Source organism: Cyberlindnera jadinii (genome assembly GCF_001661405.1).
Source record: "Cyberlindnera jadinii NRRL Y-1542 unplaced genomic scaffold CYBJAscaffold_18, whole genome shotgun sequence".
In the NCBI taxonomy this organism is placed as follows: domain Eukaryota; kingdom Fungi; phylum Ascomycota; class Saccharomycetes; order Phaffomycetales; family Wickerhamomycetaceae; genus Williopsis; species Williopsis jadinii.
This window is the reverse complement of record NW_017963669.1, coordinates 106,120-127,954: the sequence shown is the minus strand read 5'-3', so window position 1 is coordinate 127,954 and position 21,835 is coordinate 106,120. Positions and strand designations below refer to the sequence as shown.

The window sequence follows — 21,835 nt, the reverse complement described above, 5'->3', positions numbered from 1 at the left end:
CTCGGATTAGTATCATTCCAACACATCGACTCCATACAGCAGCTTTCGACTACACATGCGAAATCTTACGTTACAGTTTTACAAGACTCATTTAAGCGTTGATTTCGTTAGTTTCGAAAAATTATCATCCTATTAAATGGAAGGACCAGGCATTAAAGTCAATACCCGACGGGCCGCGCAGCGCAAGTTGATTGCAAAGATAGCGGTGATTCGAGATTTACTGGAGCGTTAGCGAAGGTCCAAATCGCGTTCACCGTACCGATGCCCTACAGATCAATTTGTCCATACTTAGATACATCGATACATAGCAGTATAACAATACAGTGTTGGGGAACAGACGGACACGGTCAGGTCTCCTTCGAGATCTTGCACAGCATGCCCTTCATGATCGACATGCTTGGGTACTTTCTGAGCTCAGCCAAGGTTGCGTTGGAGATGTCGTCCGGTGCGAGGAAGTTGAAGTTGAGGATGCCCTTCAGCTTGAACGTGTGCAGGAACTCCTCTGTGCTGGTCCTCATGGAGCTGTCGTCCTCGTACTCGGGCATTGTGACTGCGATGGCCGCAACGTCGAGAGCCTCGGATAGCAAGTCGCTATCTATGGTGCTGGAGGAGATCATGGCACGGATCTTCATCTTCACCATGTGGTACACTTTCATCAGCAGGGCCGGGTTTCTATGTCCGATGAACTTCAGGATGGTCATGAAACGGAGACACGTTTTCTCGTTGGGGTTTCCCTGGCTGAAGTAGTTTGCAGCTTGGATCAAGGTTAAGTTGGAGGTGTCGGAGTCAGACAGAAGGAAGTCAGCAAGAAGCTTTGGCAGTTGCATCTGGTCATTCAGCACGTAGAAGTCGTCGCAGAGGTCCGTGTCGTCCAGGATTTGACGGAAGTCCTTCGGGTTCATCAGAATAGACAACATCAGCATATAGCACAGGGGAGCCATGTCCATGTGTCCCTGCACTTCTCCCTTGATGGCCTCGTTCATGAACCTGAACTGAAAGAGCGAGCATAGGCTATCGATGGCCGGTGCCTTGGCGTAGGAGAGCTGCAAGCCCTTGATAATGAAGTACAACAGCACCTGGTCAAAGTTCTCTGCGGTGATGTAGACATTGCATCTGCTCTCAGCAAACAACAGCTCATCGCTGAACTCACTCTTTATTGCCATTATGGTACCAATGGTCTCACCCCCTGGGAATTTCTCCTTGATACTCATGCATTCAAGGGTCTTGATCATGAACTTGAGCCCACTTTGAAACAAAGGACAGAAGTTCGTGTACGAGATGAATACCGACAGCCAAAACATGCTTCCAAACAGCTCTGATTCAACGAGAAGGCCTTCGCTTATCTTCTTGAGCGAGAAAACTGCGCATATCAGCAGATAGACAGATTTAGGATCTGAGAGATCCTCGGAGCATATGCCGTGGATATATTTGATGATAGACTTGACAATGATGTCCTCAATGCCTTCCTTAGCAAGGATACCAATCAGGATCAGAGCTCTTCCTCTCAAAACGGAGTCCTGACGACAGATGGAGTCAACTGCGTATCTGTTCCATCTGCTTAACCATACAGCCTTGTCCTCTCTATCACCAGCAACCTCAATCACCTCTAACAAGGAGGCCACGAGTGACTCCAACGAACTAATCCGAGCATTGAACTTTGAGATTTCCGTTGGAAACGAGTCTGGGCTCTCACGGTTCAACCCAAACAGTAGTCTCGATCTGTGGGAAGTGAAATGGCTCACGTTTGAAGCAATGACGTCCTTAGACGACTGTGGAATGCTCTTCTTGGACAAAAAGTTCAACAACACATTCAACAGCAACTGATGACAGCCAATTCTCAAGTCCCGTGGTCCAACATCGATCAGGAGAGTGATGATATGGAAGATATCAGGTAGGAACATCTCTGTGAACAGCAACGAATCGAAGAATAAAGAGACAGCGATGTGCACCAGCACCGTGGCCTGTGTCCATGTGCTCTGTGATTCAAGAGTGTACTTCCCCTTGGCGTTTGGGAAAGGTATGGTTGATAAACCCTTGAGTCTATTCACAACATGCCCGCATATAGCGATTGTTGGGAAGCAGGTCAGGCAGGAAAGAAGGCTCTTCCACTCAGCACCTTCAGCTACTCTGTCAATTGCGTTCAGCACAACTTCGTCAACAAGGAGTCCGCTCAACTCATCATCAAAACAGATCTTTTGGAAAACCAACGAGTTCAAGGTGCTCAGAAACAAAGGATCCTTGCTAGCAAGGTTCAAGAACCCAGAGATCATCTTGGAAGTAATGTCCCTCCCATTCTCAGCGTCTGCCTTGTAAACGTGTTCCGAAATGTTGTAGACCCACGGTGACACGTATAACAGGGCAGCGTGTCTTTGACGTACAGTGACGGAGTCATTGTACACATCGAAGAAAGCAGAGATGAACTCATCGGTCATGGAGGGCAGCGACTTGGCCAGCATGGACGAAAGCTCAAAGACAAACGGATTGTTGTCCTTTGGGAAGTACACCTCGGGGAACTGGACAATCTCTCTGTTGAACTCGAGATGGAAGTGTTTCTGTGAGGCTGCTAAGAGATTGTAAGAGATCGATCTCACCTCATCCGATGTCGACGTCAGTCCTAGGAAAATGACATTGAACAGCTGACCAAGCAGGTCCTCTGGATTCTTCTGTAACTCCTGGTTGAGGTCGCTCTTTTGGTTCGACGTGTAAGCCCTGTTCTTGGTGAAATACAGAAGCCTCATAATCTCCAAATATTTCGACGACGAGATCACCAGCTCCTGACCATCTGTGAAGGTGATTGTAATTTCATTGGGCACTGACGTCTTCTCAGAAATAGCAACGCTTTGTATCTTATCCAGGTGGTAGACATCATTCAGGCTTATCTCCTTCAAGTTACCTCTCAGCATGACTCTTTGCGGTGTTGTCTGAGATATCTGCAAGAACTCGTTACCAATTCTCATGCTCACTGGTATAAATCTTCCCTGGTCGTTCTGGAACAATGAAACATCTGAGAAGTTCACTCTGACATCACTATACGCGTGCATGGCCTGGTTGGAGAGGCTCAGGTTCATGATGGCTTGTCGATCCGAGTTGCCAGAGATGAACTTGAACTTGTCCGATGGAACGTTTTGGAATGACTGGTTCTTCTTCACGGTCTCCATCAGTCTGGGGTATAACCCAGAGGAGACGTTGTAGAAGATTACGGATTCACAGTTATTCCGCATTACATCGGGGGCAAAGTCGCCAAAGATCAACATCGACCTTCTAGGAAATAACGTCGTACCATTGTTTCCAGTACAGTCAATCACGAAGAGGAACTTATGATCCCAAATCTTAGACGCAAGTTGTATCATTCTGTACAGAATGAGCTCCTCGTCAAAGTCCTTTACCCGTTCATATTCGGAATAAGAGAAAACCAACAGTGGCGTGCCATCTTGACTATAGCTCTGGTAAATGAAGGAGTAGTCCAAGAGGTCGCCGAGCTCTTTCGTGGCATACTTGTTCATGAAATCATAGAGATCCGGGTTCGCTTCGGGTGTAATGGATGGTGGTAGCTCGTATCCAAACATCATCGTAGGTTGGCCAGCAGATCTGAGAAACTGGTCAATCTGCCCTGCTATTGTTCTGAAGTACTCCAAGTCAGATGCACCCGAAACGGTTTCCAAGAACTCTTTCCTGATGAGACTCCAATTCTCATACATAAACGTGTGCAGGAAATTGTAGTCACCTTGTTTCATATCACTTGGGACTTTGAACTCGAAGCTCACGTCGTCGTCAACGTGGGTGAGCCTATCCAGGAAGTCATTCAGCTTGGAGTTGAGCTCTAAAAGTTCCGCTTCCCTAGTTCTGAGCAAGGGCCACTTTAGACTGGTAATGGTGCCGTTGGCCATGTTCTGTAAGACCTTTGTTAAGAGAAGATACTTTCTCTGGGTCTGACGGTCGGGAACAATGACAATCTTCTCGGTAGCAGGACTGACAATAGCCGGACAGAAGTATCTCAAGAAGATGAATGATCCAACAGCAATCAATCTCGAGTTGGCAAACTTTTCATCGACAGCTTCAGAAATCTTCTTACACACAAACTTGAACTCCAACGGAATATTGTCGAATGAGTTGATGATAACGTTGACCAACTTGGTAAGGTAATGCATGAAATTCTTCAGGTTTTGCTGGCCGTCTGGATCCTCAAGTGATAGCTTTTCCACTTCAATGTCCGTCTCTGAGTCCCTGATCTCAGTCAGTATGGGTCTCAGCGTTGTCACGAGAGTCTCCAGCCCAACTGTACGACCAAAGGCTGCCAATGAACGACTGGCAAAACTGTTCCTTCTCAAAATATCTGAGTAGCTTGTGGCTGCCATGATCTCCTGCTCCACCAAGTACGAGATCAAATTTGCACTCTGGTTCATGCTGTTCGACAGGCAAAGCGCACACGACGCAAAGGCTGGAGCCTCAAACGCTGGAGCAGCGTTCCCCAGAGCATTCATGAACTTGGGGTGTTTCAACATCAAGTTGAAGATATTGGACACCATACGAGCCTTGCACTGAGGTGTTTCATTTTGCCCCAATTTCGAATAACTGTTGACAATGCTGATGAACACCTTCAAAAAGGAGACTCTTATCGCCAGGTTATTGTAGTAACCAATTGGAAGGGCATACTGGAGACCAACATCAACATTTGACTTCAGTAAGTTCGTTAGACAAACAACAATATTGTCGGACGTTGTCTTCACTTTATGTCTCATGGAAACAGGGAAGTCTTCGGTAACGCTGAATCTCTCCAATGCTTTCAAAAACGTTCTGAAATAAATGCTAAAGAGACTTGACTTTGAGTATTGCAACTCACGGATATTCAGCACTTGCTGGGCCTCCAAGACAAGGTCTTCGAGAGCTAGAGACAGAGCGTTCGAACTCTCAATGGCAATATCCAGATACATATAATCCCAGTCCTTTGATACCGTAGCAGCAAGAGTCTGCTTATGGAACTTTGACATGCTGGAGACGGAATCGTCGAACCAATTGTAAACGTATCTGAGAAACTTGTTTCTGATCTTGTATGCGCTTCCCGTGATGAGCTGGCTTCTACTCTTCTCAACCTCTGCAAACAGCATGGACAGTCTGATTTTTAGCTTCAGAATAGTGTCAGAAGTCTTCATGGCGTCCACAATAGCAGATAGCTGGTCAACAGCCTGGAGTATATCAATGGAGCATCCAAAGATAACGAGATCGCTACCCTTGTTCAAAACAGCCTTGATCAGCGCAATGATATGGTCAATGATGGTCAAATCCCTCTCGGCTAGAGTGCTAGAGTTGGTGTATAACGTCTCAACAACAGGTGTCAAGAGACGAACCATCCGTGGATAAGTTTTAGGATTGCACTCAACTGCGAGAATCTCTCTGGCATTCTCTCTTGTCACCAAGCCGTCTTCACGTAGCAAGGAAAACTGGTGGTCGATGAAGGTGTCTATCTTGTCTCTGATATCGGAACGGATCTCTGGCGTGTACCAGGGTTGGCAGGCGATCTCCTCATCACAAAAGATACCCGATATGGCTGCAATGAATGCTGCAAAGTTTCTGAAGTTTGCCAGTTCCGTCTGGGTCAATTCGTTGTAATCCACCAGTGCAAATTGACGCCATTTATCATATATTTTCAGCCATGCAGCGATGAGTGACGGCGTGGGATCTGTTAGCTTGAGGAAGAACTTACGAGTCACCTTCTGTAGAGCAACTGTACCGGTGGTGAAGGTGCTGTCGTTCATCACGGAAGCATAGAAGGCGAAATTGGATCGTATCACCTCCGGTGATTTACTCTTGTCGAGTTCCTGATAGAATGCCTTGTAACCCTTCTTTGTCAATCCGTATGTTTCCACACTTGGAATGCAGAGAATGAACAAGAGTGCCTGGTCAATGGGAGACATCAGCTCCGTGTAGATGTCATATTCCCATTTGATAATATCTTTGAATGACGAATGATGGACCAGCAAGCTGTACAAGTTAGTTCTGTACTCTAAAATCCTGACAAAGTGTTCCATGATGTGCTTTCTTGTGTTCACCGAGGAGCTCAGGTTCAAGATTGATCGAGCAATAACGTTTCCAATCAAGGCAGCACCTGTATAACTGCTAGCCACTGCCTCGTGGTTATCTGAGATTGTCGTCACAGAGACAAAGCTCTGGATGAACTGCTTAGCAGCAAATGACAACTTGTTATTGGAATCCCTCAGGGCAATGACAAGAGGATCTAAGAACAACGATGCATTCTCAACAAGGGTTATCAACTCCACCTGAGAACAAACCTCGCCACTGGCGAAGAAGTAAGAGTGTGGGTTCTTCTTGAAGATATCAAAACCATTCAACAGTATCTGTCTAGGAACAGATAACGCATTGGTGTCTTTATCAGTTAACGACTTTGTGTCGTCAGAAGAGTAACTATTCGCATGCATAGAGGATACATGGTTCGCTGAGTGATGATGTTTCAACAAGTTCTTAGCAGACTCTCTGAACTTATCTGCTTTTGCAGTAGGTGTGGACAACGCTGAAGATGAGTTTGAGCCCAGTCTCGACAAGTCCCCAGGGATTGGAGTCTTGGCCTCTGAAGCAATCAATGATCTGTACTGATAGTTGTCAGTACTCGATGCGCTTGAAACTTTGCCCAAACTAGCTGTCTCGTCATCGTCATTTAGCGTAGAAGCATTAAACGAGTTTGATTTCACCAATGCCCCCATTCTGATCATCACTTTCCTCAAAGATGGCAGCATTGCGGACAGCTGGCTCTGGTGAGCACCCAGCCACACGGGATTGACAGAGAATTGTCTCAGAATGGAACAAGTGATGTTCAGTGTATCCAACTGGCAAGATTGGTCGTTCAGTATGTCCACCAGGATAGGGATGAAGGTCTTTGAATTCATAATGCACATGCTTGTATAATAGTCCATTCTTGTATGGTTCAAAAACGCAGATTCCACAGTTGAAGGGTTGAACAACGTTGGTGAAGACTTGGTGATGTTGATTGGCACGAGAACCCTGGAGACAATGTGATACGTCTCTAACGTATACTGCACTGCAACGTTGTTTGGGTCATAGGCGTAAATGGAAGATGCAACCTGGGCAATTGCCACAACAAAGTCCAGGGATTCGAGCATCGACACGTTATCGGAACTGTCCTTCAATTGAGATTGCTCCAGCACTTTCATGACATTCGTCAGGAACTTCTGCTTCTTATTGGTGCCGAAGTTTGTAAACTTCTTCAGCGTGCTGTTCTTAGAGGGTGTTGATCCTTCAAGGTATCCCTGTAAGGCTCGTGGGTTCAATGCCATCAAAGTTCCAATGAACTTGAAATGGGATCTAAATTGTTTCCCTGCACTTTGATTCTGGCCCGTTTTCGTCAACGTGGAGTCTGGCAAGGAGAGCATCTCGTCAAAGAGTGTTTCTGCTTCAGTGGATGCCTTCGAATCCTCCTTTGAAGAGTTCAAGAACTCCTGGGGCCTCGAATAGATCCAAATCTTTAGCGACTTGGTGAAGAACGACAGCACTAGCTGACGATATGCTGGCTTCCGAACCGTTGTCATGATGTGTCTGATATGCTTCAAGTAGAGATAGAACCACTGTTCGTCCAAGTAAACCGAGGCAAAGAGCTCCAGGTAAGGAGCAAACTCGCTATCGTTACCAATGTTATGCTTCAACACGGATAGCTTTGAGACTGTGAACTCATAGAAGTCACGAACGTTAGCTGCACCGAGATATCTCAAGATTGCTTCACAGTTCAGATCAATTGCGTCAAGGTGTGTTCTGACAGCGACATCCTCGCATAACGGTGGTAACGGTAATGGTTTCCCGTTTATCAATGACAACTCTTGTGCCAGTGTGTTTGTTGATTTGAGCCTCGATACGAGAAGGATTGCCCTTAGGGCAACCTGTGAATCGATCTTGTCTGGTGGGACAGAATGGTAGTCAATGGCTGCGCTGCCCAGTCCAACGGCTGTGCCGCTTGACGACGACGACTGCGCTGAGTGGGAGGACCCCACTGAGTTCTTCCGTACCGGCGTGTCCTTTGAGTCCCAGTTGGACTTCATCAAGTCCGCAAGCAACCGCAGAATGATCAGCATCGATGCCAAACTGGACACCTCTCTCTGTCTTAGAACCAGATAGTTGTCGTGCTGGTTAATCCTCTCCAGCAATCCAGTAACGTGGTGCACAATGCCACTCATCAACTCTGACGACGACATGGCCACGAGTGACTTGCGTACGCTGAGAAAGAGTTGGCATTCTTCAACCTCAATCAACGTCTTGTCCGATTCAATCGGCAATAACGAGTACAGCTTCTCAAACACATTCTCCAGGAGCGACAGGTTCTCCAGGCTCCTGGCCACCGATTCCGACGGTGGCTTTGATGACGGTATCATTGTAGACATCGTGATGTCTCTTCGTCCCTCTCACTGAGCAGCAGAGTGGTTCAACAATCCGGGGCAAGCTGCAAAGAGTGCCAAATGAGCAAAGTAGGGAAAGGGCCAAAAAGACTGCGCAAAAAGCCCCTAGTCCAACAACAAAGAGAGCCTGTGATGATCAGACTGCTGTAGATGTCACTCCACTACCGTTTCCTTCCCTCCTTGTTCGGTCTAGAAGAGCAGGCTGTTCAAAGGTGTCTATTAGACCTGTTTTCTGTGATCAATTCTGAGGTAAAACAAAGCCTCTCTCTGCTCTTCTTGTAGTGCTGGCGAAGACCTTGCGTTTGTTTACTTCGATCCCACTTGTTTCACACAGCAGAGACTGTTATCGATTGCTGTTTCGTTTGTATGTGAGTGTTGTTTGTCCTTCGTCTGTATGCCCTTAGTAACCGCTTGTGGGTTTCCTGGATTTCTTGTTGGTGGGCTTTGTCCCTCAGGGCCAAGGGGACTTTTCTTTTTGGGTTTTTCTCTTTTCTTTTTCTGTGTGTGCTGGACGGGACTGGGATTTCGGGACTAGTCGTTTATTTCTGTGATGATCGTATCGCCGATCGCCAGGTTGTGTAGCTCGCCGATTCCCGGCATAGCTTGTGGGTTGTGCGAGTCCATAAGGGCTTCTACGGGACAGAGGAATCCTTGCTGGGGGACTAGTGCCCTACGGAGGACTGCTGTTTCTGCGGAGTGGGCTAGACGGTGTGCAGCCTATGTGGTAAGCGTAGTGACTCGTGGTCTGGGTGTGGACGTTGGTGTCGACCGTCAGCTGAGCTCACAGCCTTTACTTGGGTCCCAAGCCCAGCAACTTGTCTACGCGGTGCGCGCGCGCGCGCGTGCAACGGCGTGATTTCCTTGTCTAAAATATTATTATTTCGGTGTAGTGACAGCGATAGTTCATGGGACAAGAATCTTGGGACAAGCGCGCGCGCGTGCGCTGGCCGTGCAAGGCCGAAAAGTCTCGAAACGGTTTTGATATCCAACGCAGCGCTGGCAGAAAGTCCCAACGGCCCAGCGCAGATGGGCGATGATCATTGATACAACGACTATCGGTAAGGGATTCCAGTGGGCGCTATGGAGGATTTCGTGGCAGGATAAAACGTATATTATCCTTACAAGACTGGGTCAATTGGCCTCCCCGGACCACGTGCAAGTGGCCTTGTATCACACCGGCCAGCTTATCGTACTGTGTCCACACACCCCTGACTCAATTACCCGGGGATTTAGTCTCAGACGCTATTTCCACGGGACTAAGATAAAGTGCCACTGCGCGCAAATGGGACTAGCCTCCCAGAACGCACTATTCACCGCCAAATACTATCGCCTATCAATTGGTACTGGAATAGCAGGAATGGTAGACTCTACAACACAGCACAATCCGATATCGCGTCGTGATGGTTTAGACAACCCTGGTTTTCCCTCACTCGTGATACCTCTCCGTTCCTATCTCTCTCTGCTGATAAGTCCCACCGTTTGGGGACTTTATCAGTCCCCTTCTGCAACCTTTTCTTTTCACCAAGATGAGCCTGGACATCAGCTCAACTCTTCACCTCTGGCCGTACAATGCGCCTCGCTAACCGTTGGGTTGTCTGGCTGCCTGCCCTGCTGCTGCTGTTGTTTACCATAGCCGTAACGTCTTCCCAGGTGAGTTGCCCATGTCTTCAGATTGCCTCTAACGATGTATTATTTGACCCACCAATACATAGGACAAAAGACCATGTGGGCTCGCTCCAATTCTCGCACTTGTCGCACTTCTCAAGCTCGTAAGCATTGCACAATGCGTGTCACTCGTGGTAATGAGACCATAGCCACTGAATGATCTACATGGCTAAAAACTGCTCACAACTTTCAATGGCTCTCCTCAGGCCCAAGGGCGTAGACTGGGTCTCGGACATGTCTGCTGAGGCCAAGGAACCCTAATCTCAACGGAGAATACATGTCCCGGGTCTAGCTCCACATCATACTATTAGATTAGCTCAAAGAAGTGGTGCGCCGTTACAGTGCACATCGTTGGAATCAGGGAATATGACCGTTGTAACTGTGTGCCTTGCTCTGATCTCCTACAGTTCAATGCTGTCTGCTAGAGTTCTGATCCGAGACTTTGTAGACATGGCTTTCAGACCTTGGGGACAAATGCACAGCAGCCCGTGCTATTCATTATCGGACAGAGTCACTAAGAGTACGTTACCGAGTCCTTGTTTATACTTCCATGCTATCTACATGGATCCACGCCGTGGAGTTCACGGTGTGTATGGTGGTGGTATTGTGATGCTTCCAAGGAACTCGGCCAAGTCCATTGCGCCCTAGTCCCAGCTGCCTTGAGTTATGCTTTAACAGTACTTCTACATATTCCATGGAAGTACACGCGCAATTGGGTGTGAAAACAATCTACAGACTCAAAAGAGTCTCAATCGTATCGCTAATAGCTCCATTCGCTATAAACACACCCGTTGTTACTTCTCTGCACACCTCTAAACGATATACACATACAATATAACTCCACCGTAAAATGCCATATCCTCCGCTCCCAAAATAACTCCACATAAAACCGGTATCGTCCAGCATCAAGTCGATACGTAATGGACAAAGAGACTACACATCGTTCCAGACATTGCGATAGGTGAAGCACAGATCAATGGAAAACATAAGGTAAATGCATCATCAAAAATTAACAAACAAAGTAAACAACACTAAATTAAACAAACCATCATTTTTTGACCCCAATATGTATACTATCCAATCTTGGTACAAACCACATCCTTCATGATTAGTCCAATTTAGACACAACTTCATTCCATGAGCTGTGCTTGCTTCAGACGAGTCCTGAATTCAATACTGTTGTTGTCACAATCTCTGATAATATACTAAAAGAATTTTTTCCTTTACTTTCATATGGTAGACAAACTTAGAAGTTCAACTTAGTGAAGAACCATTTGCTCTTACCAGATTGGTACTTTTGTTCGAAATCTTTCTTGATGGCCTTCTTAGCGTTCTCTCTGAGGGTTGGCTCGGAGAAAGTCTCGGTGGACAACTCGCTCTTGAAGGACTCGACATCCAAGGTGTAACGGGTTGGCAACAAGTGGTTGTAGTTGACAACCTTGATGAATGGCTTGACCTTGGATCTCTTAGCAGCCTTCTTAGCACCGGCAGACTTACCAACCTTGCTTGGGTATCTCTCAACACCGGCAACAATGGCGTGTGGGAATTGGTGAGCCTTGGAACCCTCGTCGTGTGGTTTCACAATGACAACCTTCTTACCGGCGTAACGACCTCTGACGACAATAGCGACTTTACCAGACTTGATGAACTTAGCCATTTTTGTGTTCTAATTCGTGATCTACTCTGTGATGGTGGAACCAAAAAAGCCTGTTAAGGGATCTGAATTACTTCTTTCATCAAAAGATGCCACACAGGTTTAGTGATTATTTCACTTTTTGGAAAAAAACCAGAGTCCCTCGGTTCATGTGGCGCCTACCACTGTTTACCACTAACAAATGACGAAAATTGCAACTTTTGTGACAAATTTGTTCCCATCTGCGTGTCCCAAACCAATATTGGGACGATTAACCCAAACATCTCTAGAGCCCTGTTATTGGATCACGTGATATTAAATGTTTGGTAGCCCTAATATCACGAACTCTTCGCCAACGTCATCGCTCTTTAGTCAAAAGGCCTACAATGGAAGCAAATCAGATGGAATCTCACGTGCGATTCAAATCGAAACAATCATACTTGTTATAAAACATGTGATTGTCCTTTTTATTTAGTTATTACATGTTTTCTCCCACTGTTGAGCCAAACAGGTGGTTTTTCAATTACGCTTCTTCCTGGAGCTTCTAGCCAATAGCCTAGAGTTCAACCCGGTGATTAGTCGTGGACCCGTATGGCTACGACTCTTTGATGTCGAAGAAATTGAAGAGTTCGAATTCTGGCCATTCCCATTTTGTGCACTGGTTGAGTCATCTGCATGTTCTATCCCTTTTGGAAGTGGCAATCCATGAATCAAGTGCTTAGACTCTGGTATGCCCTTTGTAGGGATAGGTTTCCCTGTTTTTCTAGCAACAAGTTCCTTCAGCATACTAGGATGCTTAACAGGATGGCCCGAAGTGCTCTCCAGATTACGCACTGGGGATGGTGGTTGTGGTTCAAAAGTTTCTGAGGCCTTAAGAGGAGGTGATCCAACTGCAATTCTTGCAGCATTATCAGCAGCTGTGGAGCCAAACTTTGTGCCGGCATCACCACTCGGATCTTGTTCAAATCTCCTCCGTGTAGCCTTATCAACAACGGCTTGACGTGCCTCTTCTAAAGCCTTTGTCCACGATGATACCTCGGTTTGTTTGCCTTCGAATCCAAACGCTTTGTTATAGGATTCAATAACAAAAAGGGATAAAGAATCAGAATTGGCACTTGAAGGTAAAAGCTCCTTAACTTTAATCACGGGATATTTCATGTCAATCTCTGTACGTAGCTCGATGTTCTTTGCAGAGTCATCCCCTTCTGTTTCAACTTTGTTGAAGATTAGAACCCTAGCATTCGAAGTAACCAAAACAAATCGTATCTTATGGTCATCTTCACCACCAGCAGTGAAGAATTTTCTCAATTTGTTCTTCGTTGTGTCCTGTTGAGGATCTTCCTCTTCTCCATGCGATGTAATGATATCTTTCTCTGCATCTGTTCCGTACTGTTCCATATTGCGCAATCCTCTGTACGACCCATTAGCCACTTGGCTCAACAATGAATGGCCTGTAAATCTATTGTTCCCACCTAGTGGACTGTCAATCAACCGACGTTTATACTTCTTTTCAAAAAACTCCACGGTGTTCATATAAACAACAAGTTCACCAACTTTTATAATTCTTTCCTCGCTATCCTTCAAATAATCAACATATTCCAGGTCTAATTTGGACATCGGTGGGACAGACGCACGTTTGACAACAGGTGCACTCTGCAGTGGTGTTCTCTTCTTCACTACTGGTGCTGGAGCAGCTGCAGCCACGGTAGATGTGGTTGTCGTCGTAGTAGTGGTAGCAGTAGAACCGGTGGCTTGAGATGCAGAACTTGGTGCACGAATGCGTTCTGCATGTGAAGGGGTAGTTGCTGAAGGCATCACTTCATTATGATTCTTTTCAATTTTGGCATCTTTGGCCTCGTTGTATGCCTTAAGTATCTCATTTGGTTGACGAGACAAAGCCAATGCAGCTGCACTTGCAGCACCTGTATATGCACTTACTGATCTCTTTGCTTGAGTCTGTTTACGTGCTGCAACAGTGGCTTTGGCCTTCATGAGAACCTGTTGGCTTTGAGTTGGTTGTAGCGGAGCTCTTTGCGCGTGTGCTGTAGACGAAGCTGTTGATGATTCTGTACTGATTACAGTCTCAGAGCTGGCCGTTGGTGTTGTTGAAGCTGAAACTGTACGCCTTGGAATGGTAATCTTTGTCTTTGGTGTTCCTGTGGTTAATTCAGGAACTGGTAACATCGATTTCGCAGACACTTTATAAGGACCAGCCTCTGGTTGTGGAGCATCCCAAATTGATTCCTGTGGGTTGTTAAAATCGATATCTGAAAAGAAAAAATGGTTTTGGATGGTCTTTATGGTGGCACGATCCTTTGGGTTCAAAACCAATATCTTCTTGATGAGGTCTCGAACAACCATTGGAAAGCCTGCTGTAAATGCGTATTGCAATTTAACAATCTTTTGGAATGTTAAGTACTCATTTGTAGCCTTGAAAGGTGGTTTTCCTGCAATCATTTGATAGATGATACATCCAAAAGCCCAAATATCACAAGGTTTGCCGACAGCCTTCTCATTTAGCAACTCTGGAGAAACGTATTCTGCAGTACCGACAAAAGATTTCGATCTTGCGTCTGGAGGATAGCGACCGTTGTCTCCCTTTTCCAGCAACTTTGCCGTTCCAAAATCCGTGATTTGAATCTTCATATCCTTATCAACCAGGATATTCTCCGGTTTCAAATCCCTATGAATAACACCGTTATCGTGCATGTACTTGATGGCGTCCAGTATCTGTGCACCGTAGTACCTTGTGCTATCCTCGTTCAAAGTTCCAAATTCCTTGATCAAGGACAAAAGCTCACCATTTGGTGCATAGTCCAAGACAAAGTACAAGCTTGATTCGTCCTGAAAGGTAAAGAATAGACGGACAATACCATTATGCACGCCTAAACGGTTCAATGTGTTCTTCTCAATGTTGACGTACTTCACTTTCTTCTCTCGGATGATGTGTCTCTTGTCCAGCACTTTCACAGCGAATTGGTTCGACGTGTTCTTGTCGGTGGCCAGCAGCACCGTGGAATAGGACCCCACGCCCAACGTCTTACCAAATTTGAAATCCTTGACGCTCTTCCTGATAACCAGCTCCTCGGAGGTACCGTTATCATTGACCACTTTCTTCACGTACGTGGCTGCTCCCTGAGAATCCCAAGACTCTCTCTTCGTTATGCCTGTGGTTGCCTCTGCAATGGCTGCCGTGGTGGTTTCCTTCTCGAGCTCACCAATGTTATCATCAATTGACAGCACTTGGTGCAACTGAGACGGCTTTAGAGGACTGGAGGATATCAGAGATTCATCCGTGCCATTCAACTGGTTCAGCACCAAGTTAGTCGCCGTCAATGCCCTCAGTGGATGGTTCGGCCTCTCCGTGAAGGGAGTGCCCACCGGTGAAGATGGCTGTGAATGTGGACCGTTAGCAGCGTTACCCGCCATTGCTTTGCGCTTTGAAGAGTACGGCGGTAGGAGGAACCCAGCGCTGTCCTCGTCATATTCCCCGACGTGTTTTACAACCCCTTCCTCAACGCCATTCACGTTGCCCTCGTAGCCATAGGAAGGCTCCTCAAGCGTGTAGACTGAACTCATGTCCGCTTCTTCTTCATCTCCCGGAGACACAAAGGTGAAATCGTCTGGATTGGGTGTCCGCGGATGCGAACCATGCTCGTGAGACATTGTTTTCAACTTCTTCGTTTATGGTACGGTTCGTCTACCCAGTGGCTGTGGACCCGTTCTCCAGTCTTTTGTTGTGGTTTGCTTGTTTGTTTGTTTGTTTGTTTGTGGGAAGTGGGATGTCCTGTTTGTCTTATTTTGGACTTATTTGTCCTCTCCCTATTTTTGACGGTTGTCCTGTCTGTCCCTATGGTTTTTGTTATTGTTTTTTCGCTATGGGGAAAGGAAGTCCTGCCAACGCCGATGCGTGTGTGTGTGTCCAAGAGGTTGAAATGTCCTCCCTCCCTCCCCGCCCAGCAGGCCTCCTCTAACCAAAGGGCTACGCGGGCGGCCCTCGCTAAAAATAATTCCGAGCGTGTACGTGTCGCGCAAGTAAATGCCCTCCCGCCCCTTAATCCCAATTGCTCTGCAAATTTTTGTCTCACGTTTGCACTGGAAATGTCCCCTTTGTCCTCTCCGCGAATTACAAGAGGTCCCCGAGCGGACAAGAGACAAAAGTCCGGGAAAAAAGCGAGTCTAAAAAACAGAGACATCAACAGAAGCTCTCTTGTTGGACGCCAGACAGACACCACAACCATAGACCGAGACACAATGGCCCGCACTTTCTATGAGGACGAGGAATCCGTCACGCCCCTGCCGGGCACAACCATTGCCGCCAGTGAATCCGAGCTCAAGGCCCTAGGCCCAAACACAATCATCAACGGAACCTCCATCCGTTCACCATCCTTCATCCAATCAAAGATCGAGTCTGCCAGAGGACAGATCAACTCCGCCTACGACCAGACAACCAAGTCCCTCGATGACGTTACCGCTGCCTACCACGCAAAGGAAGAGCACTTCACCACAACGCTTGCGAACCTGCACAACAAGAGCGAAGACGTGCTGTCGAGTGCTCAGTACATCGCCGTTGCCGGGCTGTTTGGCCTCATCGTGACGAGACGTTCAAACGTCCTGTTGAAGACCGTCACGCCCTTGGTGCTCTCTCTGTGCGCCTTCAAGCTGTTCATGCCGGGCACCTGGAACAACACCCTTGGCTTTGCCCACGACATTGAGAAGAAGAAGTTCCCACAGCTGGCGGTGAAGCAGGAGAACCTCATAAACCACACAAACTCGCTGATATCAGACACTGAGACTAAGACCATCGACGTGCAAAAGTCCGTCGAGTCCCAGTGGAAGGCGCTCGCAGACTCCTTCAAGAAGCTCACTGGGCTGAGAATCGGTGAAGATGCCACCAAGAAGTGACCCTGTCCTTCCTCCCCACCTAGGTAAATACGCGTATACTTATATTATGACGAACATTCTTGTCCCATCAACACGTCTTTACCCTCTTCCTGCCCATGCCTTGGCCACGTGATCATGGTGATCATGGTGACCATGGTGATCATGGTGACCATGGCGAGCACGCTGTCTTTGTGGCACGCTCACCTGCTTGCCGCCAGGATGACACAAAAGGATGACACAAAAGGAAGGAGGGGGTGAAGTCCATTTCCGCTTTGTAAACAAGCCTCAGCCGCTGAACTTGTACTGGCAGCCAATATTGGATGGCCAGTCGAAGAGATGGCGTATAATCCAGCACTGTCCTCGTCATGTGCCTTCACAGGCTCGAGTCCCGTGAAGCCGCAAGCTCTGTACGCCGCCAGTGGGATCTCCACCCGTGACTCGGTGGACTTGGACGTGGTGAACTTGCCTGGCTCCTCTGGGACTCGGATAGAGAACGATAGCGAGGAGGCGGGCACAGGGTCCATCTCAGGGTTGGTGACGAGGCCCGCGTCGTCAACGAGGTATGAGGTGTACTCGCAACTATCACAGGCCAGAGGCAGCCTGCTAGGGACCCCGCTAGGCTCGATCCTTGGAAGGCTACAGGGCAACCAGCAGGCCACCTCGTACACGTTGGATCAGAAGTTCTCCAAGTTGGTGAAGATGGAGAAGAAAGTGATGAAGCTGCAGCAGGAGGTGATCAGGGACATCAACTCGTGGTGCAACGTGCTCCACGACGACGAGTGCAAGAGGTTGTTGTACCACTTGATCAAGTTGTTGGAGGCCGAGTACGATGTGGGTGAGCAGAGCGTTAAGAAACAGGGCCAGATCATGGCTCAGTTGCAAAACGTGAATAAGAGGGAGAAGAGGACGAACGAGTTGAAGTACAAGAGAAACAAGGTGCTTGCAAAGCTCCGGGAGATTGAGAACAAGGTTGGTGATAGTCCAACCACCTTGTTGACCAGGGAGAACTTGGAGGAGTTGGAGTGTTCTGTGGAGATTGTGGAGGACCAGTTGATTAGAAGCATCAACAATGGGTTGAAGAACTCGTTTGTGGATTACCTGACCATGCTCAGGAGCACTGGCGCCAGATACAGAGACGTTGGAGGGTACTTCTTGGACAACTACAGCTTTAGCACCAGGAACGAGAACTCCATGCCTAGCCTCCAGAGATTGATATTGCAGAACAAGTACTCCAATGGCGTTCCATCGAATGCACAGTCACCCGTGTCGAGAGAGTTGACCACGTCTCTGAGCTATCAGGAGAACTACATTGCCCTATCACCCAACCATGTTGGCAAGTATTTGGATAATGTCTATGAAGAAGCTGAGTCGAATCTTACAGCGCCAGCACGTCAAGAGCATGACGGAGTCGTGAAGAAGAGAGGACAGCAGCAATCCAGTTCCAAGGCTCGGTCTGGGCCTCCTCCCACGCCTGATGATTCAACACCGTTAACGGTTCCTCTGACGTCTGGAATAAGCAGTGCTAATGAGCACGCATTCAGTAGCATACTCAACTCTTACAGTACACCTGGTGGGCTAGGCACCAGTCATACAACACCAGGGGTTCTAAGACCACCACCTAGTCAGCACAACCATGAATGGATCACATAATATTAGTAAATGGCTATTCTATGTATGTGTTTATATACAGTGCGTGTGTGTTTGTATGTGTATCGATTCATTCCTGTTGGCGATGCAAGTTGTAAGAATAGCTCATGATGATGATGAGAAGAACTTCTTACCCAGTTCGTAGCTTGAAATCATGATGGCACATGAAGGAGCAACCTTTAAGAGACGAGGTATCAGCCCAACGTAGAGCGCACCTACACCTTCGTACTTGACGATATCCGACATGAACTTGGCCAGCTTCTTCTCTTTGAACCCTGTGGACTTCGATTCGCTGGAGATTTGAAGCCTTGTCTTGCCAACATCGAACGGATTTGTAGCAAACGCAGCGATGCTTCCACTGATGCTCCCACTGATGAAGGAGTGAAGGAACAGATTGGTGTCGTTACTCTGTGTGAAATGCCAACTTGGGTTCGATGCAAGCATATGTTTGAAATACTCATAGGAGGACCAGTAGATTCCACTGAACGGCACGTCCCTCCATAGCGTCAGTGCCAGTCCCCTGAATAGCACTCTGGGGCCCTTCTTGGCCACATCGATACGTAGATCATCAACCAACGATGCCAACTTCCTCTCTGCGCTGGGGATGCTCTGTAATCTGGTCTTCAACAGCTCCAGTGGTGCTATACACGTCCCTGCTATCGACCTGGCGATGGACCCACAGAGCAACGGGTTCAGCCATGTCATATGAGCAATAGGCGAGGAATCTCTCAGCAGCTCGTAGCCTGTAAAGTAGATGATGTTTGCCGGCGCAGCCATCAACAGCGTCAGCGATAGGCCACGCCACAAGGTGGCAAACCCTTCGTTTCTGCCAATGGTGAAGAGCGCCGATACAGTCCCACCTAACGGCTTTGTTGAGCAGGGAACCTCTGTGGTCGCACACGAAGCCACAGGATTTGAAGCATTGGGGTGTTTCCAGAACACTTCTCGACGACAACAATCAACAGGTGGGGCCAACAGCACCTGCTGCTGTAATCGTATCCTTACAACGTCGAAGGGAGTGACCAATAACGACGTCAGCACTGAGCCCGAGCAGGCCGAGAGCATTCTTTGTGTCAACGTGATGGGATCATCACCTTGTGGGACTAGGACATTAGGCCTCTTGTCTGGAGAAAGGTCTTGCTCTTCGATAGCTGCAGCCAGTTCAGAAGAGAGGGACATTTTCTGCTGTTGTCTCTTTCCCTTTGTCTTGTCTGTTCAGCCTATGGGGTTTGTCTTTTTTTCTCTCTATGGCCAAGTCTTGTCCCCTTAGTTCGCTGTTATTGCAGACGATGTACTGTTTTTGAGATGCCTATAAGCTTTGTATTGATTTGTCCCGCTTCTTCTTAATGTTTGTCGTTTTTTTTCTAACCCGATCGTTGTGTTTTTCTTTCCCAAAATGAAAGTTTTTTCGCAATTTGACGTACATCTCGGATAAACAATCTGTGTTCCAACTAATGCTCAGTTTTCTATATTGGTTTATTTATTTTTTTGTTTTTATTTTATTCTCCATTTATATATTCCAGTCTTCATTTATATATACCGGTGTTCATTTCTTCATCCATCAACTACCATACACCTGTCCAATTTGATTTATATTTACCTATTCGTTTGACTCACACAGGTGCGCCATGAGCTCAAGGGTCCCTGCAAAGCTGTACAGAAGTGCCATATACGCCTCCCAGTTTGTCCTTTCAGTGGAGAACGTTGATCGCATATCGGAGTCGTTGCCAAAGCTGCTGTCCAGTCTCAACATAACCAATGAATCGCTGCGCATAAATATCATCGAATCCACACGGAACTTCATCAATGACTTCCGGTTCCTCTATGCCACCCTTACGGAGCAGGCACAGATCAACACAAGAACTTCCAGGCTGTTCATACGCCATTTCGTTGTTATCTTTGGTGTTTTGGCATCAGGGGTTGCGTACAGGAAGTTATTCACGCATTGGAGAACTCCCTTGAAGTCTGCTGTGACGTTGGCGGAGCTGAAGCCGTCTGCGCTCTCTGCCACATCAGTGTCGTTGCTGTTGACAACCTTGCCGCTGTTCAGATCACAGGTGAAGAACGATACGCTGAGCTCGCTGCTTCACTCGCTCGTGTCCTTGTCAATCCTTCCAGAAGGGTACCCTAAGGATTATGCCACGGTCTACACTGCTGTCCAAAGCATTGATCAACAGTTGAGACCATTGGGATTGGGGCGCTACTACTGGCTACTGCTTCCGCTGTCCTTCTCTGAAATCGTCAAGCTATTGACGGTGTCCCCTGATTACGTCCCAAACCTGTACAAGAAGGTGCTCGGGTATCTCTACTCAGGGTTTGTTGAAAAGAAGCCAATATACTACTTGCAAGATTGGCCTAAACCTCTAGAGTTCTTTGTCAACCTACACCAAGCAACAAGGGTGAACAAGACTTTGCTCTACAGAGAAATCACATTGACAAACGTCAATCCATCCCATACAAACGCAAAGCTCAGCGTTCTCAATCCTTCAAATGCAAGTTTGAAGAACATTCTACTGACCAAATCACCACGGAAGTTGGCAGAGCTACTCGTCATAACCCTTCCTGTCTTCACCCTGATCAATTATCTGAAGTCTAAATGGTCGAACGATCCGGAGGAGAAGTTCGAATGGAGGGCAACGCTACAAAAGAGTTTGAAGTCTTCTTTCAAGCTCTCCCTCACGACTCTGCTGACCATCATCACCTCATATTCACTTCTTATCACCAAATTGCCAACCCGTCTAAATGGATTCATCTCTGGGTTATGGTTTTACATCTACAGGGATACAATGTCGCCTTATTTTGCTACGCTTGTCGCAAGAATCGCCCTATTGGCTACGTTCAGACAGCATAGAGATAGGTTGGCTAAACACGGCTACTGGGGATCACTGGCTGGATCCTCCAGTGCCACTGTTGTCGGTGCCCTGAGTCTTCTGAAGTTGTACAAGTTGGATTCCAACAACCAGCTTTTCGGAAGAATGTGGCAATACGTTCAATATATCAAACGTGGAGGTGAACAGCATTGAGCTGTCCCATTTGTGTGTTTTTTCCTTCTTTATATGATCACACTACCACTATTTAATAAATATTATGGTCTAAATGCCCTTCTTTCCTTGGGCTTTCCCTACTCTGCTGATTATAGCATCGCTCCCGTGACTGAGGTGATGAGCTCTTCGATCCACTTCACACAATTCACACTTAATGGCCTCACTATCTGTCCCCTCAACGTAGTTCAACTTCCAGACGCTCGTTAGAGTGATACCAGAATGGAAGCTGGCGGTACAAAAGCTCACTCACTAGCTGTAGGCTACAATAATCTGGCTATCGTATAACAAGCTGTGTGGACTAATTCTGTATATACAAAGCTAACCGTGGTTACACAAAGGTAACTACGGTTACCCAGCAGTAACTATAGAAACGCACCAATCATGAGTTAGAGTTACATACAAGATGAATACACAAAAGTAACTGTGGTTACACAAAGGCTCATTATCCGCAGATTATAAGTAAAGGTCCTCGCTGTTTGGAAGTTGTAACCCAGAACCATCATCTTTTCATCACAACACTTTCCGATTCAGAAGAGACTGTCTGG

The 21,835-nt window shown here is 47.1% G+C and overlaps 8 protein-coding genes across 8 annotated transcripts; 4 read left to right on the top strand and 4 right to left on the bottom strand.

Moving 5' to 3' along the window:
- Positions 1-82: 82 nt before the first annotated feature.
- On the bottom strand, positions 83-8,661 carry IRA2 (Ras GTPase activating protein IRA2). The gene has a single exon (XM_020215822.1). It carries the CDS (start codon positions 8,400-8,402, stop codon positions 348-350), a length of 8,055 nt encoding a protein of 2,684 aa, XP_020068345.1. The 5' UTR covers positions 8,403-8,661; the 3' UTR covers positions 83-347.
- A 707-nt stretch (positions 8,662-9,368) lies between these two features.
- Positions 9,369-10,249, top strand: CYBJADRAFT_36447 (uncharacterized protein). Its single transcript, XM_020217676.1, has one exon. It carries the CDS (start codon positions 9,451-9,453, stop codon positions 10,048-10,050), a length of 600 nt encoding a protein of 199 aa, XP_020068344.1. The 5' UTR covers positions 9,369-9,450; the 3' UTR covers positions 10,051-10,249.
- A 1,079-nt stretch (positions 10,250-11,328) lies between these two features.
- CYBJADRAFT_169528 (60S ribosomal protein eL27) lies at positions 11,329-11,676 on the bottom strand (the record flags this gene model as incomplete). The annotated part of the gene is made up of 1 exon (XM_020215821.1): positions 11,329-11,676. A coding segment is annotated over one exon (348 nt), but the record flags the coding sequence as incomplete, so codon positions are not given.
- Positions 11,677-11,877: 201 nt separating this feature from the next.
- On the bottom strand, positions 11,878-15,767 carry CYBJADRAFT_169527 (PDPK1 family serine/threonine-protein kinase). The gene has a single exon (XM_020215820.1). The coding sequence runs from the start codon at positions 15,379-15,381 to the stop codon at positions 12,235-12,237; it is 3,147 nt and encodes a 1,048-aa protein (XP_020068342.1). The 5' UTR covers positions 15,382-15,767; the 3' UTR covers positions 11,878-12,234.
- A 202-nt stretch (positions 15,768-15,969) lies between these two features.
- On the top strand, positions 15,970-16,620 carry CYBJADRAFT_175235 (MICOS complex subunit MIC26/MIC27; the record flags this gene model as incomplete). The annotated part of the gene is made up of 1 exon (XM_020216673.1): positions 15,970-16,620. The coding sequence occupies one exon, from the start codon at positions 15,970-15,972 to the stop codon at positions 16,618-16,620; it is 651 nt and encodes a 216-aa protein (XP_020068341.1).
- CYBJADRAFT_169526 (uncharacterized protein) lies at positions 16,568-18,457 on the top strand. The gene is given in 3 exon segments (XM_020215819.1): positions 16,568-16,737; positions 16,774-16,815; positions 16,829-18,457. The coding sequence occupies 1 exon segment, from the start codon at positions 16,936-16,938 to the stop codon at positions 18,247-18,249; it is 1,314 nt and encodes a 437-aa protein (XP_020068340.1). The 5' UTR covers positions 16,568-16,737; positions 16,774-16,815; positions 16,829-16,935; the 3' UTR covers positions 18,250-18,457.
- Positions 18,352-19,425, bottom strand: MTM1 (Mtm1p; the record flags this gene model as incomplete). Its single annotated transcript, XM_020216672.1, has 1 exon — positions 18,352-19,425. One exon carries the CDS (start codon positions 19,423-19,425, stop codon positions 18,352-18,354), a length of 1,074 nt encoding a protein of 357 aa, XP_020068339.1.
- Positions 19,426-19,874: 449 nt separating this feature from the next.
- Positions 19,875-21,269, top strand: CYBJADRAFT_164491 (uncharacterized protein; the record flags this gene model as incomplete). Its single annotated transcript, XM_020213856.1, has 1 exon — positions 19,875-21,269. The coding sequence occupies one exon, from the start codon at positions 19,875-19,877 to the stop codon at positions 21,267-21,269; it is 1,395 nt and encodes a 464-aa protein (XP_020068338.1).
- Between the last annotated feature and the right edge of the window lie 566 nt (positions 21,270-21,835).